This window comes from Medicago truncatula, chromosome 7 (assembly GCF_003473485.1).
Source record: "Medicago truncatula cultivar Jemalong A17 chromosome 7, MtrunA17r5.0-ANR, whole genome shotgun sequence".
NCBI classification, from domain to species: domain Eukaryota; kingdom Viridiplantae; phylum Streptophyta; class Magnoliopsida; order Fabales; family Fabaceae; genus Medicago; species Medicago truncatula.
This window is the reverse complement of record NC_053048.1, coordinates 9,295,047-9,317,107: the sequence shown is the minus strand read 5'-3', so window position 1 is coordinate 9,317,107 and position 22,061 is coordinate 9,295,047. Positions and strand designations below refer to the sequence as shown.

General features: G+C 32.5%; 1 protein-coding gene across 2 annotated transcripts; it reads right to left on the bottom strand.

The window, feature by feature from the left end:
* Positions 1 to 3,722: 3,722 nt before the first annotated feature.
* Positions 3,723 to 13,708, bottom strand: LOC11442951 (regulation of nuclear pre-mRNA domain-containing protein 1A). 2 transcript variants are annotated; one of them, XM_039827629.1, is made up of 8 exons: positions 13,535 to 13,708; positions 10,783 to 10,914; positions 10,011 to 10,258; positions 7,159 to 7,308; positions 6,920 to 7,076; positions 5,951 to 6,090; positions 5,835 to 5,870; positions 3,723 to 5,018 (listed from the first exon to the last, which is right to left on the bottom strand). In XM_039827629.1, the coding sequence occupies exons 2-8, from the start codon at positions 10,856 to 10,858 to the stop codon at positions 4,242 to 4,244; spliced, it is 1,584 nt and encodes a 527-aa protein (XP_039683563.1). In that variant the 5' UTR covers positions 10,859 to 10,914; positions 13,535 to 13,708; the 3' UTR covers positions 3,723 to 4,241. The 2 variants fall into 2 exon arrangements, with proteins under 2 accessions (XP_039683563.1, XP_003622057.1); XM_003622009.4 differs by having other exon boundaries at positions 13,491 to 13,707.
* Positions 13,709 to 22,061: the final 8,353 nt, after the last annotated feature.

Genomic DNA, 22,061 nt, shown 5'->3' with positions numbered 1-22,061 from the left:
AACTTTTTTATTTTTCTATCTACCAATTTTTTTTACTCCAACTTTCTTACTTAATGCCCTATATTAAGTAGGGTGATTGTAAGCAATATAATAATGAATAGTTATGTGAGCTATTAATTTATATATATAAAAAAAAAAAAAACGAATCAACCTACCAAAATTGATACCGAGAAAAATCGTTCATAAAACCTTAAATGAAGCATACTACAAGATCCCAATCCAACTCAAATGGGTTGAACTATTAAATTAAGTAAATGAAGGTATTATTTCCTTAAAAAAAAAGAAGTAAATGAAGGTATTATTAAAAAAAGTAAGTGTATAATTATTTTATATTTTATAATTTACAACCAATTTAATACATATCTATTCAAAAAGGACAGTTATAATGACGTGGATACTTCATATGAAAGAATAAAGTGTGTGTTTGGTATCATGGGGACTATCTCAAAATCACAGTTATCCACTATAATTTTACAAAAGCTATGAAATGTAACTTTTAAAAATTCACGGTAGATTACCGTGATTCTGAGACATCTACCATGATCCCAAGCGAATTAAATGGAGCTTAATTAGGGAGTGTTATTTAATTTTGTATATTTCTATTTGGCCTTTTTGTGTTTGTCGTTTTCACTTTGAGTAGCAGCATGCAACAACAGCACCCAAGAAACTGAAGAGAACAATTAAGTTCCATTCCTATTACTAGTAATTTAGCCCTAACTAAGAGAGAGGGATGGGCTTCAACACCCAATGCCATGTCCACGCCCCTCTTATTTTTAGGAACCTAACTTTTTCAGAATTAAATAGTAAACGATCAAGTCAAGGGTGTATTGTATCGGTGTTGGGATCTGACGGTGCTTTTGTCTCACCTTTGTGTTTTCCAAACTGTCATTCATGTTTCAGGGTATGTTTGTCTGTCCATGATATGATCTCCATGTGCTGTTTGGGAAATCAATTGTTAGACTTAGTGGATTGGTTTACTTGACTCAATAAAATTGTGCTTAATTTCTGTGACCACTTTCAAAACATTTATTACTACATGCACTATCTATTCAATTTGCACACCATGTCTTATTTTGGGACGCATGCATGCACACTTCTATGCTCAATTACATTATGTAATTATTTTATTATTATTTTATTATTGGTTAATTTATAGGAGAATGTTAACCAGTATCCCAAGAGCATTGGTTTAAATCTAAAACAAGTAAGTTTTCATGAAAAAATTGTGTAATCATTACCTGATCAAAAGTAACATCTTATATTTTTAAGACAAAATTTATATTTGTAGATTCTTTAAACATTGTTGTGAGGGCACTGGTTAACAAAACCCTAATTTATATACCAATTTAAACTAAAAGGAACTTTTTTTGTCCGGTAAAGTTTTCTACTTGACCACTGTTACTGTATAGTAGAAAGAGAGCTAAGGAAGGACAAAGATATGTAATAGTATATAGAAAGACAAGACTTGACTTGTGAGAAAAAAGGTTGTTAATCTATATCCCAGCAATCTTTTCATTTTCCAATATTCTTGAACAGTTTTTATTTTTAGTAATGTATATTCTCTTTTTCATTGTAAGGCTCTAGTTCTAAATGTAAGTGACACTTGAAACCAAGTTATAACCCTAAACTCATGGGAACTTGCATTTTGACTATTAAAAAGGTTTACATAGAGGAACAAATAACAAATCACATTCTCTGCATTCAATATTTTCATGCAATCGATCGTCGATCGCCAATCGAGATAAAAAAAATTCCAAATTTAAACTAAATATTTGAAATTATTAAACACAAATTAAAGTCATCCTTTTTATGGACCATCAGATCAAGATCGAACGATTGTTTATGAACTTGAATGTGTGATGGCGGAAAAATCTTGACTATAGTGAATCCAATTTCCCAAATAATCGATTTATTTGATTATTTCACATGTATTAAAAATATGTATATATAAAAGAGAGATGATATTGCTTTTATGTATGTATTGTTGTTATCAAACGATCGTCTTTGTCCTGGTTCATTTGTAGGGAGGGTAGGAATAAGAATCTTGTATTCTTAGATTGGTGGTGGATGAATCCACTCCCTTGCTTGCAATTTATTTGATTAAAGATCTATTGTAAGAGGTTTGAGTACCCATTCATATTTTACTCTCATCCTATTAAAAAATATTTGGACAAAGTCTGAAAATAGTCATTGTAAAGAGTTGAAATGTAAAGAATCCAAAATTGTAGAGGTGAAATCTATATTTTATTTTTTACATAGGTTAATTTCAGACCTTATCCAAATTAAATGGCTATTTGATGTATTGACCCTATTTATTTTATTTTATTTTTGGGTTAAATGGTTATGATCAGATTGTGTGGGTAAGTAAATCAATTTTTCTTTCTCCATAGTTTCTGCCTATGTCAACCCCACTAACTCTTATACATCACCTTGCTTTTAGGCTTTTACTTTCTAAGCTGCTTAAAGTTCAAATTAAGTGAAAACTTTATATATCCAAAATTGTACATTGCCATTCTCACGTCATGGACACGTGATTATTCCATCACCATGCATCCCTCGTATGTTTAGTAAGGTTTATTATATTTGTGTCCAGTAATAATATTTTGAGGGGTTGTGTCCAGTAATAATTGTTTCATGCCTATTATTACTTTTTTTTTCTTTTTCTTTTTGACAGAATTACTTTAAAAAAAAAAAAAAAAAGAACCTTTTATCCACAACTGCAAAACAGACTTTTTAAAATGTTTTCGAATTCCCTTAAAAAAGCATGTTTTGAAATCAGCTATTACAAAATCGATCTAAAACAAGAAGCATTGTTGTTTATTGATCTATAGCTACCGAACAACTTGTGACCTATACTTTCCTTAATCTCTTCCTATTAGGAAATTATTATAGGTAACTTCCTATTTGAGTTATTACCCAAAAAAATATGATCTATCATAACCAAACATGGTGATATACTTTCCTTAATCTCTTCCTAACACGATTAGACTATCAGCATGTAATAGACTGTTTTTAACATGTACTTTTATAGGTCTAATCTGTTTTAGAAAAAATTCTACTAGCTTCTCTACAATGAAAAATACTCTTCCTCTCTAATATTTTAATACTTTTATCCTAGCATGTCATCCATATTTCTTATATCTACCAAAAAAAAAAAAGTTTTGAGAAAATAGAATATGCAGGCAGATAAACCAACTAGTTTTATGTACACTTGCAATCATTGAAAATCAAGTATTTAACTTTTGTTTTTAAACTGGTTAAATATATTTTTTAGTCCCTACAAAATCTAGAGCTTTCAACTTAACTCCCTATTAAATTTTAATGATAATTTTAGTCCTCCGTAATATTGCAGTATGTAAGCAAGTCTCTTATTGTATAAATTGTTTACAAAATGTGGAGATTTTTAATCCTCAAAATAGTTACTATAAAATGCAAATAGGGGCTAAAAGTGACTGAATTTTTTAGGAATTAAACTTTAAAGCTCATGATTTTGCAGGGATTAAAACAAATACTTCACCATTTTTAAAGAGCTTGTGGCTATATCATTTTGTAGGGACTAAAAACATACTTAACCCTCAATATTAAATTATAAAAGTTTTCCAAATCATATATTCAACAGACCAGGTTTAAAAGCCCAAAACCACCCTTGGTCATCAATTGCCTAAACCTCAAGTTAACATAATGAATGGATCTTGAAGAAATTTAACTAAACTAAAATGAAATATCACAACAAGTTGTCATGTATAATATAAATAAATAAATAAATGTTTCAAACTAACTTGACCCTGGTCTGTACACATAACTGTCCAGCAGGCACCTGTAGGGGAAAATGCAAATCTTTTGAAGATATGCAAGCTAGCCAGTAGCACTGATGAAAAATTACATCAGTAACCAATTCAGCAGCAAATGAAGACATGTCTACAACACTACAAAACACAGACATCTAGAAAGCCTCCAAGGCAACAATATCTGCTAAATTTTACAGTCTTGAAAAGATAAATAACCCTACTGAAAGAAAAAAAAACATTATCCTCAAAGGTAACACAGCATTAAGTTATTGTCACTCCAGAAAATTTGCACCTGTCTTCAACTACATGTTATACAACATTTACTATGTTCACATCTGATTATATAGTGATAATCAGATTCCAATAGTAATGTTAAGGGTAGAGGTACAAAGGTTGTTCTAAGACACCTTTGCTTACCTCAAAGAGATGCTATGGGACTCAGAATTGGGAATTTTATTGGCGAGAAATGGGGACCATAGGCATTGAGGAGGGCTGGTTGTAGTAATTTCCATCAGGCCCCTGAAAACCCTGATAAGCATTCATTTGAGGTGTATAAGGAGATATGTTGTTCATGGAAACCCCAACTGCAGGATAGGTTGCCATTGATGGCTGTTGCATCACGCCATAGCTATATGCCATATTGTTAACGGATCCAACATTCTGCATGAACTGCGGCACAGGGTATTGTTGAGGTGTTGGTGGCAGTGGGGGTAATGGGGGAGGTGATGATGAGGGAGGAGGTGGTGGCTCATTTGGAGTAGATTGCTGGTTGGATGTTTGGGTAGGTTCAGAAAGTGAAAAGGGAGGTAATGGTTGTTGAGGATTCTGAGATGGCACATAAGATTGGTCATTCTCAAGCTTTGTCCTTTTCTCGGCATGATAATCAGCAGAAGACCCTGTCATCTGATTTCCTATGACACCCTCTGATGCTAAAGAGGATAGCACATAAGACAGCATCTGGGCAGAGGATGTGGAAGCAGTCAGCTTTGCTGCCACTGCAGCAGCTGCAGACTTGCGTGGATCTTCCTCACTGTGTCCAGAATTTTGAGAAAACATCACTTGTGGTGAATACATTAAGGGGGCTGACTGCTCCCCGCCAGAGATAAAACTTGCAGGTGTCATGGAGGTTTGAATTTCCTTTGAGCTTTGTTCAACTAATGACTGAATATTGTTGCCATTCAGTAATTGTTGGCAGGTATTGTTGGAATGCTCCCACTGAACACGTGCAGCCTGAAATATTTAAAAACACTAGTCAAGTACTAAAATATTTGAAAGATACTCATGCCGCATTGGGAAACAATGTTCTGACAAAAAACATAAGATATTCATGAATGGATGAAGATGTTTAGCACACTGGAACCACATAATACAAAAGATATTCCGGAAATTATAAAAGACCAACATAACAGATTAAGATAAGGCACATAGAAAATGATAATGTTCCTCAGTTTCAACTTGAAGAGAAAACTTCTCCAAATTAACCTATCTCATCTCTATACAACAAAACTTTTTCTGCTCTCATCTACTTTTGTTCCTCAATCGTCTCTTAGCCATGTAGGGATTTGAAATAACCGAGTTTTCATCCATAACAACTGAAGCATTCAATGCATACATAATACACCAAAAGACTAGTATCAATTATAAATGCATTACAATCATAATCTACTACCTTAATGACTTTAAACGCATTACAATCAAGTTCTACCAACTTATCAAGGCTGTCACATTTACTGTTTCATGCCAAGGAAGTTCTAAATTATCCATCTGGTGGATAGGATTTAGGAGCCTTTACTAATGAATTAATTAAAATAAAGAGTAAATGTAAAATTAATTCTAATCCTAAGGTACATGCTGACACTTATCAATCTCAATCTTGTCATAAGAACCCCCTCCCTCCACAAATCATCTAATACACTCTTTGTAGTATATGAGAAAGCACTAAAATTGTTTGTGTTAAATAAAATGACCAGTACTGACTAAGATAAATGCCCTATCATTTAGTGCTCTGTCTATTGACTAAACAACAAATATATGTCGGTTCCATACCTGAATCTGGCTACGGACTTGACCCAGCTTGAATTCCTGAAAACAAAATCATGTTAGAATAATATACTATTTCCGGTAGTTCAGAGGTTTAGTAAATTTATAGTGTTAAAAAAGACCTGATCCTGAAGAGCCTCTCTCAGGTGAGAGACAAGGCTGGCTCTTGATGATTCTATTGCTGTTAACTGATCAATGCAGTCCTTTAGTATGCCATTATGCCCCTGGAGTTCATTCACTACTGCAGGTCCATGGAATTTCCCTGCACATAAATGATTGAGTCGAATTAACTGAAAATGATTATAATAATGTTATTTACTTAACTTGACAAGACAAGCACGAAGAACAAAAGATGAATTGAATTAAAAGCAAGTTAAGATCAGACATTAACTTGAGATAACGTAGTCATTAGTCAATCACTAAACCAAAATGATTTAATCATGTAACTCTAATGACTTGAGCAAATGCAGTCAATCACTAACAACAAAATGACTTGGTCCATGTAACTTAAATGGTTTTTGACAGAGAACGATGTTGTGGATTTGATTCATATATTCGCGTAGTTGCTCCTCCTTAGAAGGATAATAATGTTTGCTTGTTTAATTAACATTTGTAGGTATTATTTCTATATATTGGTAACTGAAGTTATTCATGGCAGATTTTCATTCCTATTAGGGTACTGCATTGGTAACAGATGTCCTATAAAACTGCAATTTAATGGCTATCTTCTGCTGTGTTTCTCCCACCCTCTCTGGAAATCTCTTCATAGTTCCAAAAATAGTTTAACCTTATTTTACAGCACGGGTCATCTAATGACAGATTGACAGCTCCATAGACAGGTTTACAAATAATTCATGTTTGAAAGTTATTTTATTTATTTTGCAAGTTGCTTCCGTATGAGCTGTGTTGACTATTTCAGTTAACACCAATTAGCCTTTGGACATCCAGGTAAAACAGATACAGTAGTAAAGGAAAGCAAACGATAAAAGAAAATGAGCAATGATTTATGCTTGCTTAATGCAGAGCACTCATGGATGAATCAGAATTACTGCAATTAGGAAAAACGATTATCGTAATAAAATTTGACATACCTGAATTACTATCATGATCTATTTCCTTATCTACTTTCTCAAGAGAACTAATGGCATTCTGGCATTTGCTTAATACAGCATCTTCATCTGTCTGCCCTCCATAAATATACTGATAGCCTGAAACTATTCTGTCCAATGCATTCCCGGCAGATGGCCTCTGTAAAAGGTGAAATACAATGTAGGATTACAATCAGCATGCAGAGAATATATATGAATACATATAAATACAGAAACATTACCAGTTTTACGTTCATAGGTTTCACATTTGTAGGTTTCGCGTTCATAGGTTTCACATCACGGTTATTGTTTTCCGCATGCCTCCCAACAAATTCTTCCTTAAGAATTTGACCACGAGAACCAAAAACTTTTCTTTCATCCCATATACCAATCTGCATAAACAAGAAAGAGATGATACATTCAATGAAATTTCATCGATGCCAATATTTAATATTTCACATAAAATTTTTACCACAACATTTTGTCAGAGCCCAGAGTGTTCATTTGATTAGTCTTTGATAGACATAATCTTTGCGATTGTTACGTATTATATTTCTTATTTCTCTAGGTGATGTGGGAGTGGGACTAAACCTACCACTCAACCCATCACACTAAGGTTGCTGATGAAAAACATAGTGTACAACCAACAAGTCCATTTGTGGTTTGAAGCAAGCACCAATGGCTTCAATCACAGATCTCACTTGTGTGGTATTCAGGTTATCGCCTCAAATCTAGTATTTCATGAGTTGAACAAACACATTAAGATGGAAGCACCAATTTGTTGTCATAACCTACTAACCACAGTCTGGTTTCTTGACCACCATGTGACCAGATTAGGATAAAGAAAGAAGGAAGCACCAGAAGTGGGTCTTCTGTCGTCCGGGTTTGATGACCAATCATCATCACATTAGACTTTTAAGGTGAATTGTTGGGAGCAGAAGGAAATATTGAGTGTGCAATGATGGGGAGAATGGAAACAAGAGGAATGGAAACATATAGATGGAACTGGAGCAGGGATCTGAAAGCCTGAAACAGTTTGCAATATGGGAATTTAGACTCATATTTGGAGATGTTCAATCTACCAGAGGGTAAAATAAAAGGCATTTGCCACCTTTTGGGAAGTTTAATAGCCTAGAAAAAAGCATTCATGTGATCCGAAATCAAGTTTATGAGAATTGTAGGACTAGGGCCTATGTGGGGGGAAAAGAGCACATCCAAAAACACCTTGAGAAGCTTGTAAGTTGTAATCAGTGGCCTGTTTGAAAAGAGTGAGGTAAAAGGTGACAAAGTTGAGGGGGGCAGTAGCGGGTCTGTTTATTAATAAATCAACAGTGAGAAAAGCATGATCCCAGAATTTGATGGGAGAGAAGCATGACTTAAGAGTACGAGGCCATACTCAAATAGAGTCTGTGTGTGTTCTTTAACACCATTTCGATGGTGTATGCAGGAAGATAAGTATGCATATGACTCCTAATTCAGTAAAACACTTGGTGATCGGCCTAAGTCACCACCCCATCTGTTTGGAGGGCTTTAAGTGAAATGTGAAATTCCAGTTTTGCCTTGGCTTTGAACTGTGATAATAGAGAGATAATGAAAAAGAATTCAAAGTGAAACCAATAAATGATTACATTGGTGCACTTTAAGCATTGGATCAATCTGATAGCGCTCAATAAGAAAGTTATCTTCAACGAGTTCCACATAAATGGGGTGAGAGAAGGTAAATGAAGCACTTGTCAGAATTGTGCATACCCGGAACAATATTCAACGGTGGTGCATTGATGGAAGAAGTATGGCTGGAATTTTGCGAAGGAAGGGAAGCAAGTGCTATTGAAGTGGCCATTTGGTTCAATTGGCTCGGGATACCATACTAGATTCAAAGATATTAGGGTGCAGGAAATCTATTATCGATTAAAGAGAGTACAAAAACAGCTAGAGATAGAATTTGTGAAATTGTAACTGAAGTACCAAACCGTATTAGAAATTAATTAATTGGTTACAATCTTATAGTGAGTTGAGCGGTTTAACTACAATCGAAAGTGTACTTAGGGAAGGCATACAAGACAGGATTATGAGCTAATGCCATGGAACTTTAATTTTCACATAAAATAGCAGTAGTAGTGAATGGAGTGTGGATTTCAAGCAACAGATATTTGACACAGGATTTTTACTGTGGAAGTAGCTAAATTCCTCCCATACTCATCCTAAATACTCGAGTCTTATATAATCTTAGAAATTAGGTTGGACCTAATTCAACCCCACTAAACCGGCTTGTAAGGTAAGAGAGGTGTCCATTCTTTATAAACTCTTTTCTGATCTTATCTCTAGTCAATACACCCTATCAAGCCCAACACTATTGGATTAGGTGTGTGGAAAATATGGTGAGTTGTCGAATGGATCTACGATAAGCTCTTACACCATCTTAGGGATCAACAAATCTATGATTATTAAGATCATGAAACTATAGAAAGAACAAACTTACGGCTGTACTGTGAAAGAAATGAATTAGTTGGCTGCAATCTATAACGTCCAGATACTTATAGTAAACTGATCAGTACAATTACAGCCTAACTTACACAGTTAGTTAGCTAGGTAATATATCTATAGCAGAAGGATTAACTACGTTAAGCTATTACACACAATAGTTCACATATAAGAGAGAATCTGAGGAGTTTATAATTGTATTAACTGAAAATGAAAAGCTGCTTGCTGCAGAGATTACAACCACTATTTGTAGATTGGGACCAAGACTGCATAGCTAGGCATACAATGAACTGAATGACAGCTAAGAAAAACTGATACTATGTGACAACCTCCAACAAGATAAGATACAGCCAGAATTATTCTAACGCCCAAGAAACCTTTACTCTCATAGTATATGTATATATTAAATAACAGAACATGCTAATTCTTTATATCCTTTAAAGTAGAGCATCATACTAGGGTATCAGATCCAAGAAGACTAATCATATTTTGTAGATTGAAAGGTCTAAAAGAAACTAGTAGAGCTTTAATTAATGTATGGAAAGAAGCTAAGGAGATTAAGCCAAAAAGCATGCATCATTCACAAATTAAGAAACAAGAATTATCGAAGTACCAGTCGACGCGCTTGGTTCCTTGCATTGTCGTCTCCGTTTTGAATGACATCTCGAAGAGAATCTGGAAGAACCTTCCAAAATTCACCAACAAATTCAGAACCCTTTCGCCTGCTGTTTTGTAAAATATCATTTGCAAGAAACAGAAATGCCAATTTCTTCTCACGAGGAGAGGAATGGAACTGTTTAGCCCACGTTTCGACAACTTGTTTGGCTTTGTTCATATGAAATATGCACCAATGTGACAAAGCTTGACAAAATTAAGGAAGATATCCAAGGAGCAGAAAATATTTATAAGCAATAATATTGAGAGAAAAAACCCACAAGAAAATCATATACAAATTTATGCGTGAGCTCGTGTGTGAATGAGAGAGTCCAAGCACGTATGAAGATTAATATGGTACAGGATTATAGTTAACCACCATTTGGTAAAGAAGGATTCATTGTTTACTATTAGTAAATGTATAGAACTTCATAACAAGTTCTGCAGTTGAGAAGGGGTATTCACTGTTGCAATAAACCAAGGGCAGAGGTGGGTGTTTAGCAAACCAGGTGAAGGAAGATTAAATCCGTGACAACATAACAAGTCTAATGTTCTAACTTAAAATTACTGTAAAACAAAATCAGGATAATAGGTGATGTTAGCCAGTAAAACCATGGATGAACAAACTCAATAAATAGGAAACAGATGAAAACAACTGCTTGAACAATGTAATATCAAATACAAACAGGGAAAATATACATTATAGCCCATAAAATGATCTTGAAGGATACTCTCTATGCTTGTCTGCGAGCTATTCAGCTTGGCTAGTTTTTCCACTAAAATCTGTGGATTGAATGTGCTACCCATCCTTCCGATTAAAGTTGGCACAGCTAATTAACCAGAGTTCCAACTTTAATCAAAACCTGTTAAAAAAACAAGGGAAACACAAACATTAGAATGAAATCAAGCATTGTGAAAAATCATGTAAAAATAGATGAAAGATAATATACATTGTTTGATACAAAGTACACACATAGCTGTTACAAAAAAAAAAATGTAGGTTTAGGAACCCTACGATAGAACATTTCCTGCTAAATGTCATTGTTTTGAAATTTACTCATCCCTTCCTAAAGTAGTATATCAATAAGACAAATTCGACCAAATAAATTTTTTTTTATAATTAGTCGTGTACGTAAAAGAGTAAATCATTTATTTGTGACCCCACAGTTCACAGATGAATGCACTACATCACCAAGGATACAAATGAGTTTCAAACAATCGCAGGCACAATTAACATGGATTTATGCAAACTAAACAGTGAATGCAAGGGTTAAATTAATGCATTAAACAATGGATAGACATAAACGCAGTTAGGGCATCAACAAGTTACAAATCATAATTACAAATCTAAAAATGGATTCAATTGAAGATTTTAGGTTTGCCATAAACCAAAAAATCACAAGAGAAGAAAAAGATGGCTGGCAAGATATGTGTATTATGAAATATAAAAGAAAAGTAAGTCTAGGCAATCAATGCTATGAGACTAAGAAGACAGTCCTTAAAAGATTGAGAGATTCAATATCTAATTGCTTTCAGTTTTAATTATAAATTTTCAATGTCCAATGAAACTTCTATACACAAATTTAATGTTGTTTATTTACACCCTAATCCAATGAAAGATGATATTTGCCATTTATATAATATCAGATACCTGGAAAAGTTCAAAGAGACATGCATGCAGAGCACAGGTGCCAATACACATGGATGAATATGTGAAAGTCAAGCACATGCTTTCTAATATTACTGGCATCAAACCACTAACATGAATGAATGTGTGACAGACATGCATTCAAACAACAATATTTATGTGACAGACACACACTCGCTTGCCAAGATTAATGACATCAAACAACAAGCCACAACCAAAACACATAAAGCAGAAATACAGACGTAAAACATATAAGCAAACGAAACACAACTAAACCCCGCCAACTCACATATATGCAATATGAATTCCACCAACTCACAATGAAAGGCATCAAGTACAAAGTTCATAATCAATCATGAAAAAATTATAGATTCCATCATGAATACGACACACTCATACAGATAGCATGAAGTACAAGGTTCATGACCGATCGTGAGATAACCCTTAATCAGCCAGTTCTCAAATATGCATCAAAATTAAAATTTTACAAACGTAAAATAAAATCTTCCAGTTTCTCAAACGAAATTTCTTGATAAACTTCAAAATTCACATCAAAACAACAATCATCTAATATAATAACTCTCTCAGTAAAAAAACAACTTTTTTACATTAACCAATAATAATTCTCAGAGTAAAAAAACAACTTTTTACATTAACCAGAATTGCGATAAACTCACATCTAAAGGCATAAAGTACAAAACTCACAATCAATCACGAAAACAACAATAGAGATCAGAATTCTTAATGTTGAGAGAACCCTAAACACAGCCAGCTCTCAGATGCATAAAAATATATTTTTTTCACATGTAAACCAAATCTTCCAGTTTCTCAGACAATTTCTTTATAAACTTCATAAAATTCACATCAAAGTAACAATCATCCGATAAAGTAATTATCTCAGTAAAAAAAACAACTTTTTATATTAACCAGTATTGTTTTCATTGCCACAAACCATAAACTCACGCCTAAAGGCATAAAGTACAAAATTCACATTCAATCACCAAAACAAACGAAAGAGATTCAACACAAATTCTGAGAAAACTATATCAGAATTCTCCAACGGCCAAATCCTTGAGAAAAACCCTAAACACGGCCAACTCTCAGTTGCATAAAAATCAAATTTTTATGGTTACTCACACAAAATTTCTTTCTAATCTTCATAAAAATTCACATCAAAACAACAATCATCTGATATAAAATAATCACCCAGTACTGTTTTCCTTCCCAACGCCTTGAAACACAAAATTAACATTCAATTACAAAACCAACAATAGAGATTCAACATAAATATTTATTAGGGTTTAATTACCATAATTTCAATTAAACTGTATAAAAATTCATCAACCAAAGAATCTCATTATCCTTCAACTCATCAACAGATAATCAAGTTTAACAAAATTCATCAAACAAATAAATCAATACAAAACAATCTCATTCAGTTCATTCAACAATTAATCAAACAAAAAACAAAACAAAAATATAAAAATTAAACTAAATTAAAAAAATTATATAACAGTAAAAAAAAAAAAAAAAACCTCAATCAATTGCAGCATATAAACAATTAACTTAAAAAATAAACAATAATCTCATTCAGTTCATTCAACAATTAATTCACGAAAAAAAAAATTGAACTAAAATAAATAAAAATTATATCAGTAAAAAAATTCATCAATCAATTACAGCATATAAAAGCATAGCCACATAAAATAAGAGCTAAAATTAAAAAAATTGATAATCAAAAATTGAAGAATAATAATTAAGAATTAAAGAGAATGAAAAGAATATACATACATAAGAGAAGCAAGGAAGAATGTTGATGAAGAAAAGCAACGAACAAAAACAATGAGGAATCGTTGTGAATTTGTTTAATTTAATTTTCAGCTTTTGCGTTTGCGTTTGAGAGAGAAAGAGTGTGTTGTTAAAGAGAACTATGAAGAAGAATAAGAAGCATAGTTTTCAAATAAGGAAGAAACAGTTAAGTTGTTTTTGGGTTTTTAGTTTCGGCTTTTGCGTTTGTGTTTTATAGTACAGAAAGAACGCAATTAAACTGTTTTTCTTTTTTTGTTTTATGACTGAATTACCCTTTGTTAGGGTGAGGTTTTATGTTGTGGTTAATGGGTTTTAGGGTAATTTTGCGTATTGTTCTTTTGTCATTACTGTGTTTTTCAAAGCATTGAACTTAAGATTTTTTTTCAAGATTCTTCTTTTTGAGTTATTTTCACTGTTTTTCAAAGCCTTGAACTTGAGATCGTTTTTGAAAGACTTGTTTGTTCTTTGCATAAGATTTTCTGCAAATTTTTAGATATATTTGTTATTAATAATAGCAATTTTTTACAATTTTTTTAAGGAAGCAATATTTTTCATATAAGAAAAGTCAATATTTGGTATATTTATATACAAATAGTAAAAAAACTATTTTGACACTTTACAAACATTAATTTTTATAAAAAAATACAAATACTAATTTTGTATACAAAAGTCATGTTAATTAATATTGTAATTTTTTAATATGCATAAAAAAATAAGTGCTTTATATACAATTATGAAAATTCAATATTTGGTATTTATTTTTTTGTGGTGGCCGGGATTCGAACCCGACCTTGCACATATTATGCATTGTCCATACCAACTGAGTTAAGCTCACGAGGACAATATTTGGTATATTTATATACAAATGGTAAATTTTGTTTTGAAGATTTACAAATAGTAATTTAGTTATACAAAAGTCATATACTTTAATTAATATTGTAATTTTTTGTTATGCATAAAAAATATTAGAGTCTTGTAAATTATTGTGACGGAATCTTATTAGAACTTTGTAGCTAAGCTTGTTTGGACGATATTAGTACTAGATTTTATGGACGCCTCTTATTCCATTTTTTCCGTGAGTATTGCTCAGTTGATAGATATATCGTAGGTGTCATAGTTTGAACTTTGATCATCCTACTTATTCACCTTAAAGGTAAATTTTTACCATTGAGCGACAAAAAAATAATATTGTGAGGGATGGAGAATTTTAATTTTACAAAACAAAATGAAAAAAGAAGAGATAAATACTAACATTATATTTTTAACATGCTCATTTTATTGGTTGAAATTTATATCTATAATTTATAACAATATATAAAGATAATATACTATTTTGTAAAAAAAAATAATACTATTTTGTGCTGAATTTTTTCTTTCAGTTTTATCCCTTCATTTAAACTGTTTAATGATTTTTATAATTTCGATAAAAAAATCTTTTAGTTTGTCTCGGGATTGTATAAAAAAAAAGTTTTTATTGAGATGCCCAATTAACTATCTAATTTCTTTCTTTTTGTCAGTTTGACTTTAACGTACTTTTGTATGTGTTTTGTTCGATAATATTAAATGTACAATTTATTTTTGGGGTCAAATATTTTATGTACTTTTTACAATAAGATATCAATTGTTAATTTCATTTATTTCAATTTTTAAAAGATGAGATATTTAAATTTCATTCAATTGAAATTTGTGTATTGAGAGTAGCATGTTGACATAGGTAAATAAATTAGACTTTATGTATTTTTTTTCTTTCTTTTATGAATTGGCTATTAACCTTTTGCTATCTCTATTTTTTGTTACATAGTCTAATGAAAAGATATTTACCTCATCGTAAGAATGTAAGGTTTGAATTCCAGTCTCTGTAACGTTCATGTCAACTGAGATATGCTCAGTAGAACCTTTTCAATCTCTCTTTGTTAAACAAAAATATAAAAAGGAAATTTTGATTGATAATATTTTTAAAATCATATAAAAATATAGTTTGGAAATATTATTTTAATATAATAATATATACTTCTCCTTAAAAAAAAAAATTCTTCAAAAAAATATTTTAAAAACTCAAATGCATTTGGTCCAAAAGTTTTACAAATACATTTGACTTCTTTGATCTATTTTACTTATATTTTATGTTAGGTAAGTATTTTTTCACTAATTTGTACGACATTTGTCCATAAATATAGAACTTTATTGACTAAGCTATGGGAATTAATAAAGGATAATAGATATTAAATTTGTTAAGAAATGATCGTCTTTTTACAAGTTTGTTCTTTAAGAGAAAAAATAAGTGCAGTGTATGGTTTCCACATGTATTTATTGTTTTTTAGATTAGTATGTATTTTTTTTTTAACAACAATAATTCATATTATTTCATTCATCACAATGGTAGAAATATAAGATGGAATCAAATTAAAGATTTGGTGACGAGTATATAATTTTGACGCCTTTGTAAGACTATGGGTCACACAATTTGCTTGTCTCATAACAAAATTTATCTTAAAGTTTGGATGTTGTTGTAGCATAATCCTACATATAGCTATAATGTTGCCAAATTCCAACTCGTTTTTAGAATTATCAACAATGTTGTCAACCACTAGCTTACAATATAGCTCAACATGCACTTTTGATAGGCCTAAATTACCAAACCATAAAATAGCATCTCTTAAACCTAACGCCTCTGCTTCCGATGGAGATGGAAAGCCCTCATACCACTTGGATTGCACTTTTATGAAATGACCACGAGATCTCCTAATGCACATATTGATGTTGTATCAAAAGTAAGTACGTTTTTATATCATCTCTTCAGAGACTAGTGCGATACCATAAACTGTTCAATATTGATTATCATTTTAAGTTAGAGTATGATTGGTTGTTTGTTGTAAAAACTATTCGAACTAAAATGCGGAAATAAAAACGAAGAGTAATAAGACTAAAGTGTTGGGATTAGAGTTCGTCAATCAAGCATCAAATATATCCTAATGATCATATATATGGATTCTAGCTTTTTATCGATATTATCACGTATCGTTCGACAATATCATTCATGTCTAAATGATATTGTGAGATTAATTGTATCGTTTAATCGAAGATTTCTCAATCTATTAAACGATCTGATAGCTTTAAGTTCCTATACTTTCTGTGATTATCAAAACACAAATCCAATCATTGTTTTGATAGATGAATATTCTAAACCTAGTTTCAAAAGTATTTCTCAATAACATTTAAATCAAATGCAAGAATAAACTCAATATCACATAAAATGCTAGAATCATTTATTTAAAAGATCAAAAGATTACATTTAAGCTTGATCAAGTACCTCTAATCCCAACAAAGGAGATTTAGTTGATCATTGTCATGATAACATTACAAAAGTGGAAGAAAAGATGAAGATCCATTGCTAAGTCTTGATTTCTCAAAGATTCTTAGTGAAACCACACTCAAACACTCTTGCTCTATGAAGAACCCTAATTTTCGCCCTATTCTCTCTAAAAGTATAATAAGATATGTTCTGAAATGAGAAAATGGGCTTTTATACTTTTGCATAATTTCACATTCTCGCCAGGCAGGATATGCTCGCTATGGCGAGCTCACCTTTCTTTTCCATTGGGTTTCTGCCACGTCATCCTTCAGTGTTTCAAACCGCCTTATCTCGCCAGACAAGATTTTCTCGCCATGGCGAGCTATGATCCTCTGAAACATGGTCTCTGGAACTACTTCTCGCCCTTTTGCTCGCCTTTCCTTCGCTATGGCGAAATCTCGCTCTTTGTGCCGCCATGGAGAGCTTGGGTGCGAGTTGGATGTTGACATTGTGGAAGTACTTCTCGCCATGGCGGCTTGACTCGCTCGGGTGATGAGTCAATAATTAGTTATTTTAATATAATATTTATGTCTGTTTTATTTATATTTGAGTTTATTTTATTTAAGTTTATTTCCTTTTTAGAACTCTTTTAATACAATTGCAAGTTATTATATTTTAGGAACAAATATTCTAAAGATTGAGTCTTGGAGCAAAAGAAAAGAGAATTGGAGCTGATTCGTGCCAAAAATATAAAAGTTCTTATGCAAAAATATCTGGTGCAAGGATTGAGGACAAAAATATGAATATCTCATACAAAAATATCATGTGCAAGGATTGAGGACAAAAATATGAATATCTCATACAAAAATATCCTGTGCAAAAAATTTGAAGATCTTGTACAAACATATACAAGATCTTGTGCAAAAGAATTTGAATATATACAAAAATATACTTATAAGAATGATTATTTATTTAAAATATATTTTAATTAATGCTAATATATTTAAGCATATAAGTATTAAAAATTTGAAACGATATTGAGAGGAAGAATATAGCATCGATTGATTTGTGCATGAACATCTTTTTTTATGAACACAAGTGCATGAACATTTGTCTTCCTTATTTAGGATGTATTTTTTATTTTTTTATGGTCAAGGGGATGTAATTTAATTTGGCTTAATTAATGAATAAAATACCTTGTCAAAAAAATGAATAAAATATGTCTCTAGTTTCTTCTCACGCGGTTGGCTTAATAACATGGCAATTAGATTTCCCACGAGAAGTCTCGTGAGCTTAACTCAGTTGGTATAGACAATGCATAATATATGCAAGGTTCGGGATTCGAACCAAGCCACCATAAAAAAAATAAAAAAATTCCCACAAGAAAAAAAAAATTACAATTAGATATAAGATTAATATTAGAGTATAGAAAATGATCAGTTTGGTCCCTGACTCTGCACCTAGCTGTCATAAAAGCTTCCTGACTCAGGATTAAATACAAAGTAGTTCCTGAATGTGCATTTCTGTTATCACTTTAGTCCCTGACGTTAAATAATTTTGTTAACTAATGAGATGGCAAAGGTTTTATGATGACAAGGAATATGAGGTGTCATATAGAGTAAAGTGAAAGTAGAAGATGGTTTTGTTGGTCCCTGAACTAAAAGTCGATATCCCCGAAAATCAATATCCCTATAAACTGAACATCAATATCCCAAACTCGTCCCAACAAAGTGTTGTTCTTTGTCAAGAGCTCGGTCATCTAGCTCAATGAAGTTGTTCTTTGGTTGGAGGAGACTTATTATTAGGTTCCTGACTGTGTATACTTACTGTCATTTAGGTCTCTGACAGTAAAACATATTGTCACTTAAGTCCCTGATAGTAAACACTTACAGGCACACAGTGGCAGCATCACATGCACATACAAATCACATATTTTCCATAGTGAGATGAATGTGGATATAATTTTCTTTTCATGAATGTGGTGCACAAAATCAGTAGTACAAATTTATAATAGTTTACTGATAAGATTATATTTGATAGCATTATTTTTACAAGTTTTTCACCAACGAATCTTGTTGTGAAAATATGGAAAATATGTGGGCATACATAACTTTGTGTTATGCTACCACTTTGTGTCTATTAGTGTTTACTGTCACGGACCTTAGTGATAGTAAATATTTATTATAAGGGACCTAACGACAGTAAGTATGCACAGTCAGGGACTTAATAACACGTCTCCCAAAACCACATATTAGCTTCATTGAGGAAGATGACCCAATTCTTGACGAAGAGCAACATCGCTGGGACAAGTTTAGGGATATTGATTTTCTGTTTAGGGACATGATGCGCCTAGGACATGGAAAATGCCTAGGGCATGAATTTAGCAATCCATACGCCTAGGGAATTTACCATGCGTATAGGGAATGAAAATTGCTCTACTCTTATGCGCCTAGGGCATTTTCTATGCACCCCGTACATGCAAAAAGTCAGGGCGCAACTGTCTTTTTCTTTTTCCATTTTCGGTAAAGCCCACACTTTTAACTCAAATCCAGGTAGTAACTCTCACTATAAATACCAACCTTCCTCATACCAAATTTCTCGTTCAGAACTATGGCAGTTCAAGACGATGACAACTTTGGAGCTTCGGGAGAGTTTCTATCTTCTCCTTGATTTTCTACGGTATGTTTATATCATTAGTAATTTGTTTATAGTTACCATGTGTAACTAAATCATTTTAGGTTAGAGTTATAAGATGAACCTCTGTATATTTTTGTTGGATATTTATTTAATATAATATGTCGTTTATTTTATTTTATTTTATTTATTCTTTTGTTCGCTATTAATTTTTATTAGGAACAAGTATATTTTTGTCAGATGTGCAACCCAAGATTAGGTACTTAGGTTGTGACAGGGCCTAATATTTCTATCACTAACTGGATGCTTATATCTTGATATTTATATCCCTTTACTGATAACTATCTATCTAGGAGGTAAGTGATTATTAACTAGCCAAAGATACCGTAAGAATTGTTGACCCTAGACGTAGGTACTTAGTGGATGATGCCCATTGAGTCGGGTGGTGCCTTACCAAAGCTAGGAATTAACTGGTTAGTAATTAGTGAAACAAGTGCCTAGCTGTCCGAAATAAGCGTAGAGAGGGTGTGCTTTGAGTGTCCTAAGATTCATAGATCGGAAGACCTAAGGGAACCTTGGCCTTCATTTCCTTGGGAAACACTGGAAGGCCAATTTAAGTTTATGTTTCAATTACCTTTGAATTAATAAGACCCCACACGTAAGGATCACCGTGCGGTCATCAGGTGTAGTTAGCCATCGGAAGGAGAGACCAAAGTAGGTTAGTAACGTGTCATTGGCATCATCACTTGTATAGTCTACCTAAGATAAATAAATGTGACATATTATTACTTATTAACCAACAACATATATATAGAGGGGATTCAAAGAATCCTAACCGCTGCTTACTATTTTTGCAACCAAAATAGGTAAACTTGCTCTGTTGCAAACAGATAAAAATTGCAAGTTTTTTTAACCCTTAACTTTTATACTGTCAACTTATAAAAATAAGTACAGAGAATTGTTTCGACAAAAGGGCAATCCATGTGGATACGATACTCTACTTATCACCTTATTACTTGGTTACCGATTGGTACATTTTCCATATCTGCAACACATCAACCGTGCAATCAGTGTCTACTAAAATACTCTATGTACTTCTAGGTGAGTTGACTAAGTGCAAATATGAACTATACAAGTAATATGATCTAACGTGGACTAGGGAGTTATAGATTCCTATAACTTTCCAATAGTAAACTTGTTTGCAAGGAAATAAAATAAAACTTTGGTTTCATAACAATAAAATTAAAGATAATAGTTTAGGACAATAGTTAAAAAGACTTAGAAGATCTCAAAGGTAACACCATGGTATAAACAAATAATCAGTTATGGCAGAGTTTTACTATGATACACTGAGATATAGATTTATATGGCTTTTCTGGTAATCTGGTGGCCTTTGGGGTATGTTGACCCAACCATCGTGTTAAGGTTGGTAATGCACAATACTTAACATGCAACATTTCTCGATTGGTCATCATTAGCTCTCCATCTGAGAAGAGGTTGAGTCCTGGCCTATGATAAGAATCCTAGTTAGATCTTGGCACTTCTTATAGGCTCTTCAAAGATCTAGTATGCATTCAAGCAATCTTTATCATTCTCATATGTTTTTGGTACTTATGGACGTAACTCATATCAAACAAACATTTTCCATTCTCATATCCCGTCGGTCTTAGGGAACTTGGCAATAAAAATAAAAGTGATAAAGTTTTACTTCCAAAGGTTTGGCATTAAAATAGTTTGTTTGAAAGAAGCACGAAGTTATAGCCCTTTAAATCTTAAGCGAAGAATATGATAACCTCATCATTTCTATACCACAATAAAGGGTTTATCTCATGATGAGCTTAACCACGAAGATGAAGATGAAATGAAACATAAATGAAAACATGAAAAAACTAAATTGATATATAATATGGATTATGAACAGATTACACTCCAACAAGGAAATAGGTGAGCTTAAAGCATCACCTAAGTAATTATAACCCTAAATTACTAAGAACTAGCACTCATGCTCATCTGTGAGAAAGATGAGATGGAGTGAGAATCCCAGTGGCTGCTAACCCAATCTAGAACTTCGTCGCAAATTTCACTATGCGAAATGATGGACTCTTGGCACTAACATATCGTTGTCCTTTTATAGTACAAGACCAACCACTACAAGTTGTACGTACCCTTTGTTCATTTCCAACATGTGGTGTCCTTATATCATCCTTGTAGTACCAATCATGTTCTTTATTCCTCATACTACCAATCATTTGCACCAACTCATATAACTTAGCTCTGAAGCAGTAATAAGCAAGGGTCAATTGGATTCGTACTATTATATGACCTTCATGCACGATCTACAACACTATATCATCATTCATCCACCTAGTGCCTATATCTTCATACTTCCCCATACTTCTTTTCCATGTTGTATCTTCTTATATCTCAAATGCAATTCCTCATCCTGTTCTGCAAAACATCCATAACAAACATTACTAGTTCAAAACGATTAAATAACACTAAAACTACTTAAAACAATAAATTCCTAAGTAGTCTATGATTAGATGCTATAAGTCATGCAATAACTCAATTTCTCATATATTATGGGGAATAAGTGCAATGTAATAACCTACAAAATTACGAGTTAT

Excerpts from the sequence above, each read along its gene's own strand:
- LOC11442951 (XM_039827629.1), bottom strand. The coding sequence starts at position 10,858 with ATGGGTAGCACATTCAATCCACAGATTTTAGTGGAAAAACTAGCCAAG. Across the intron at positions 10,259-10,782 it reads CTCGCAGACAAGCATAGAGA|CTTTGTCACATTGGTGCATA; the intron begins GTATCCTTCAAG and ends AATTTTGTCAAG. Across the intron at positions 5,019-5,834 it reads AAGTCCGTAGCCAGATTCAG|GCTGCACGTGTTCAGTGGGA; the intron begins GTATGGAACCGA and ends TAAATATTTCAG.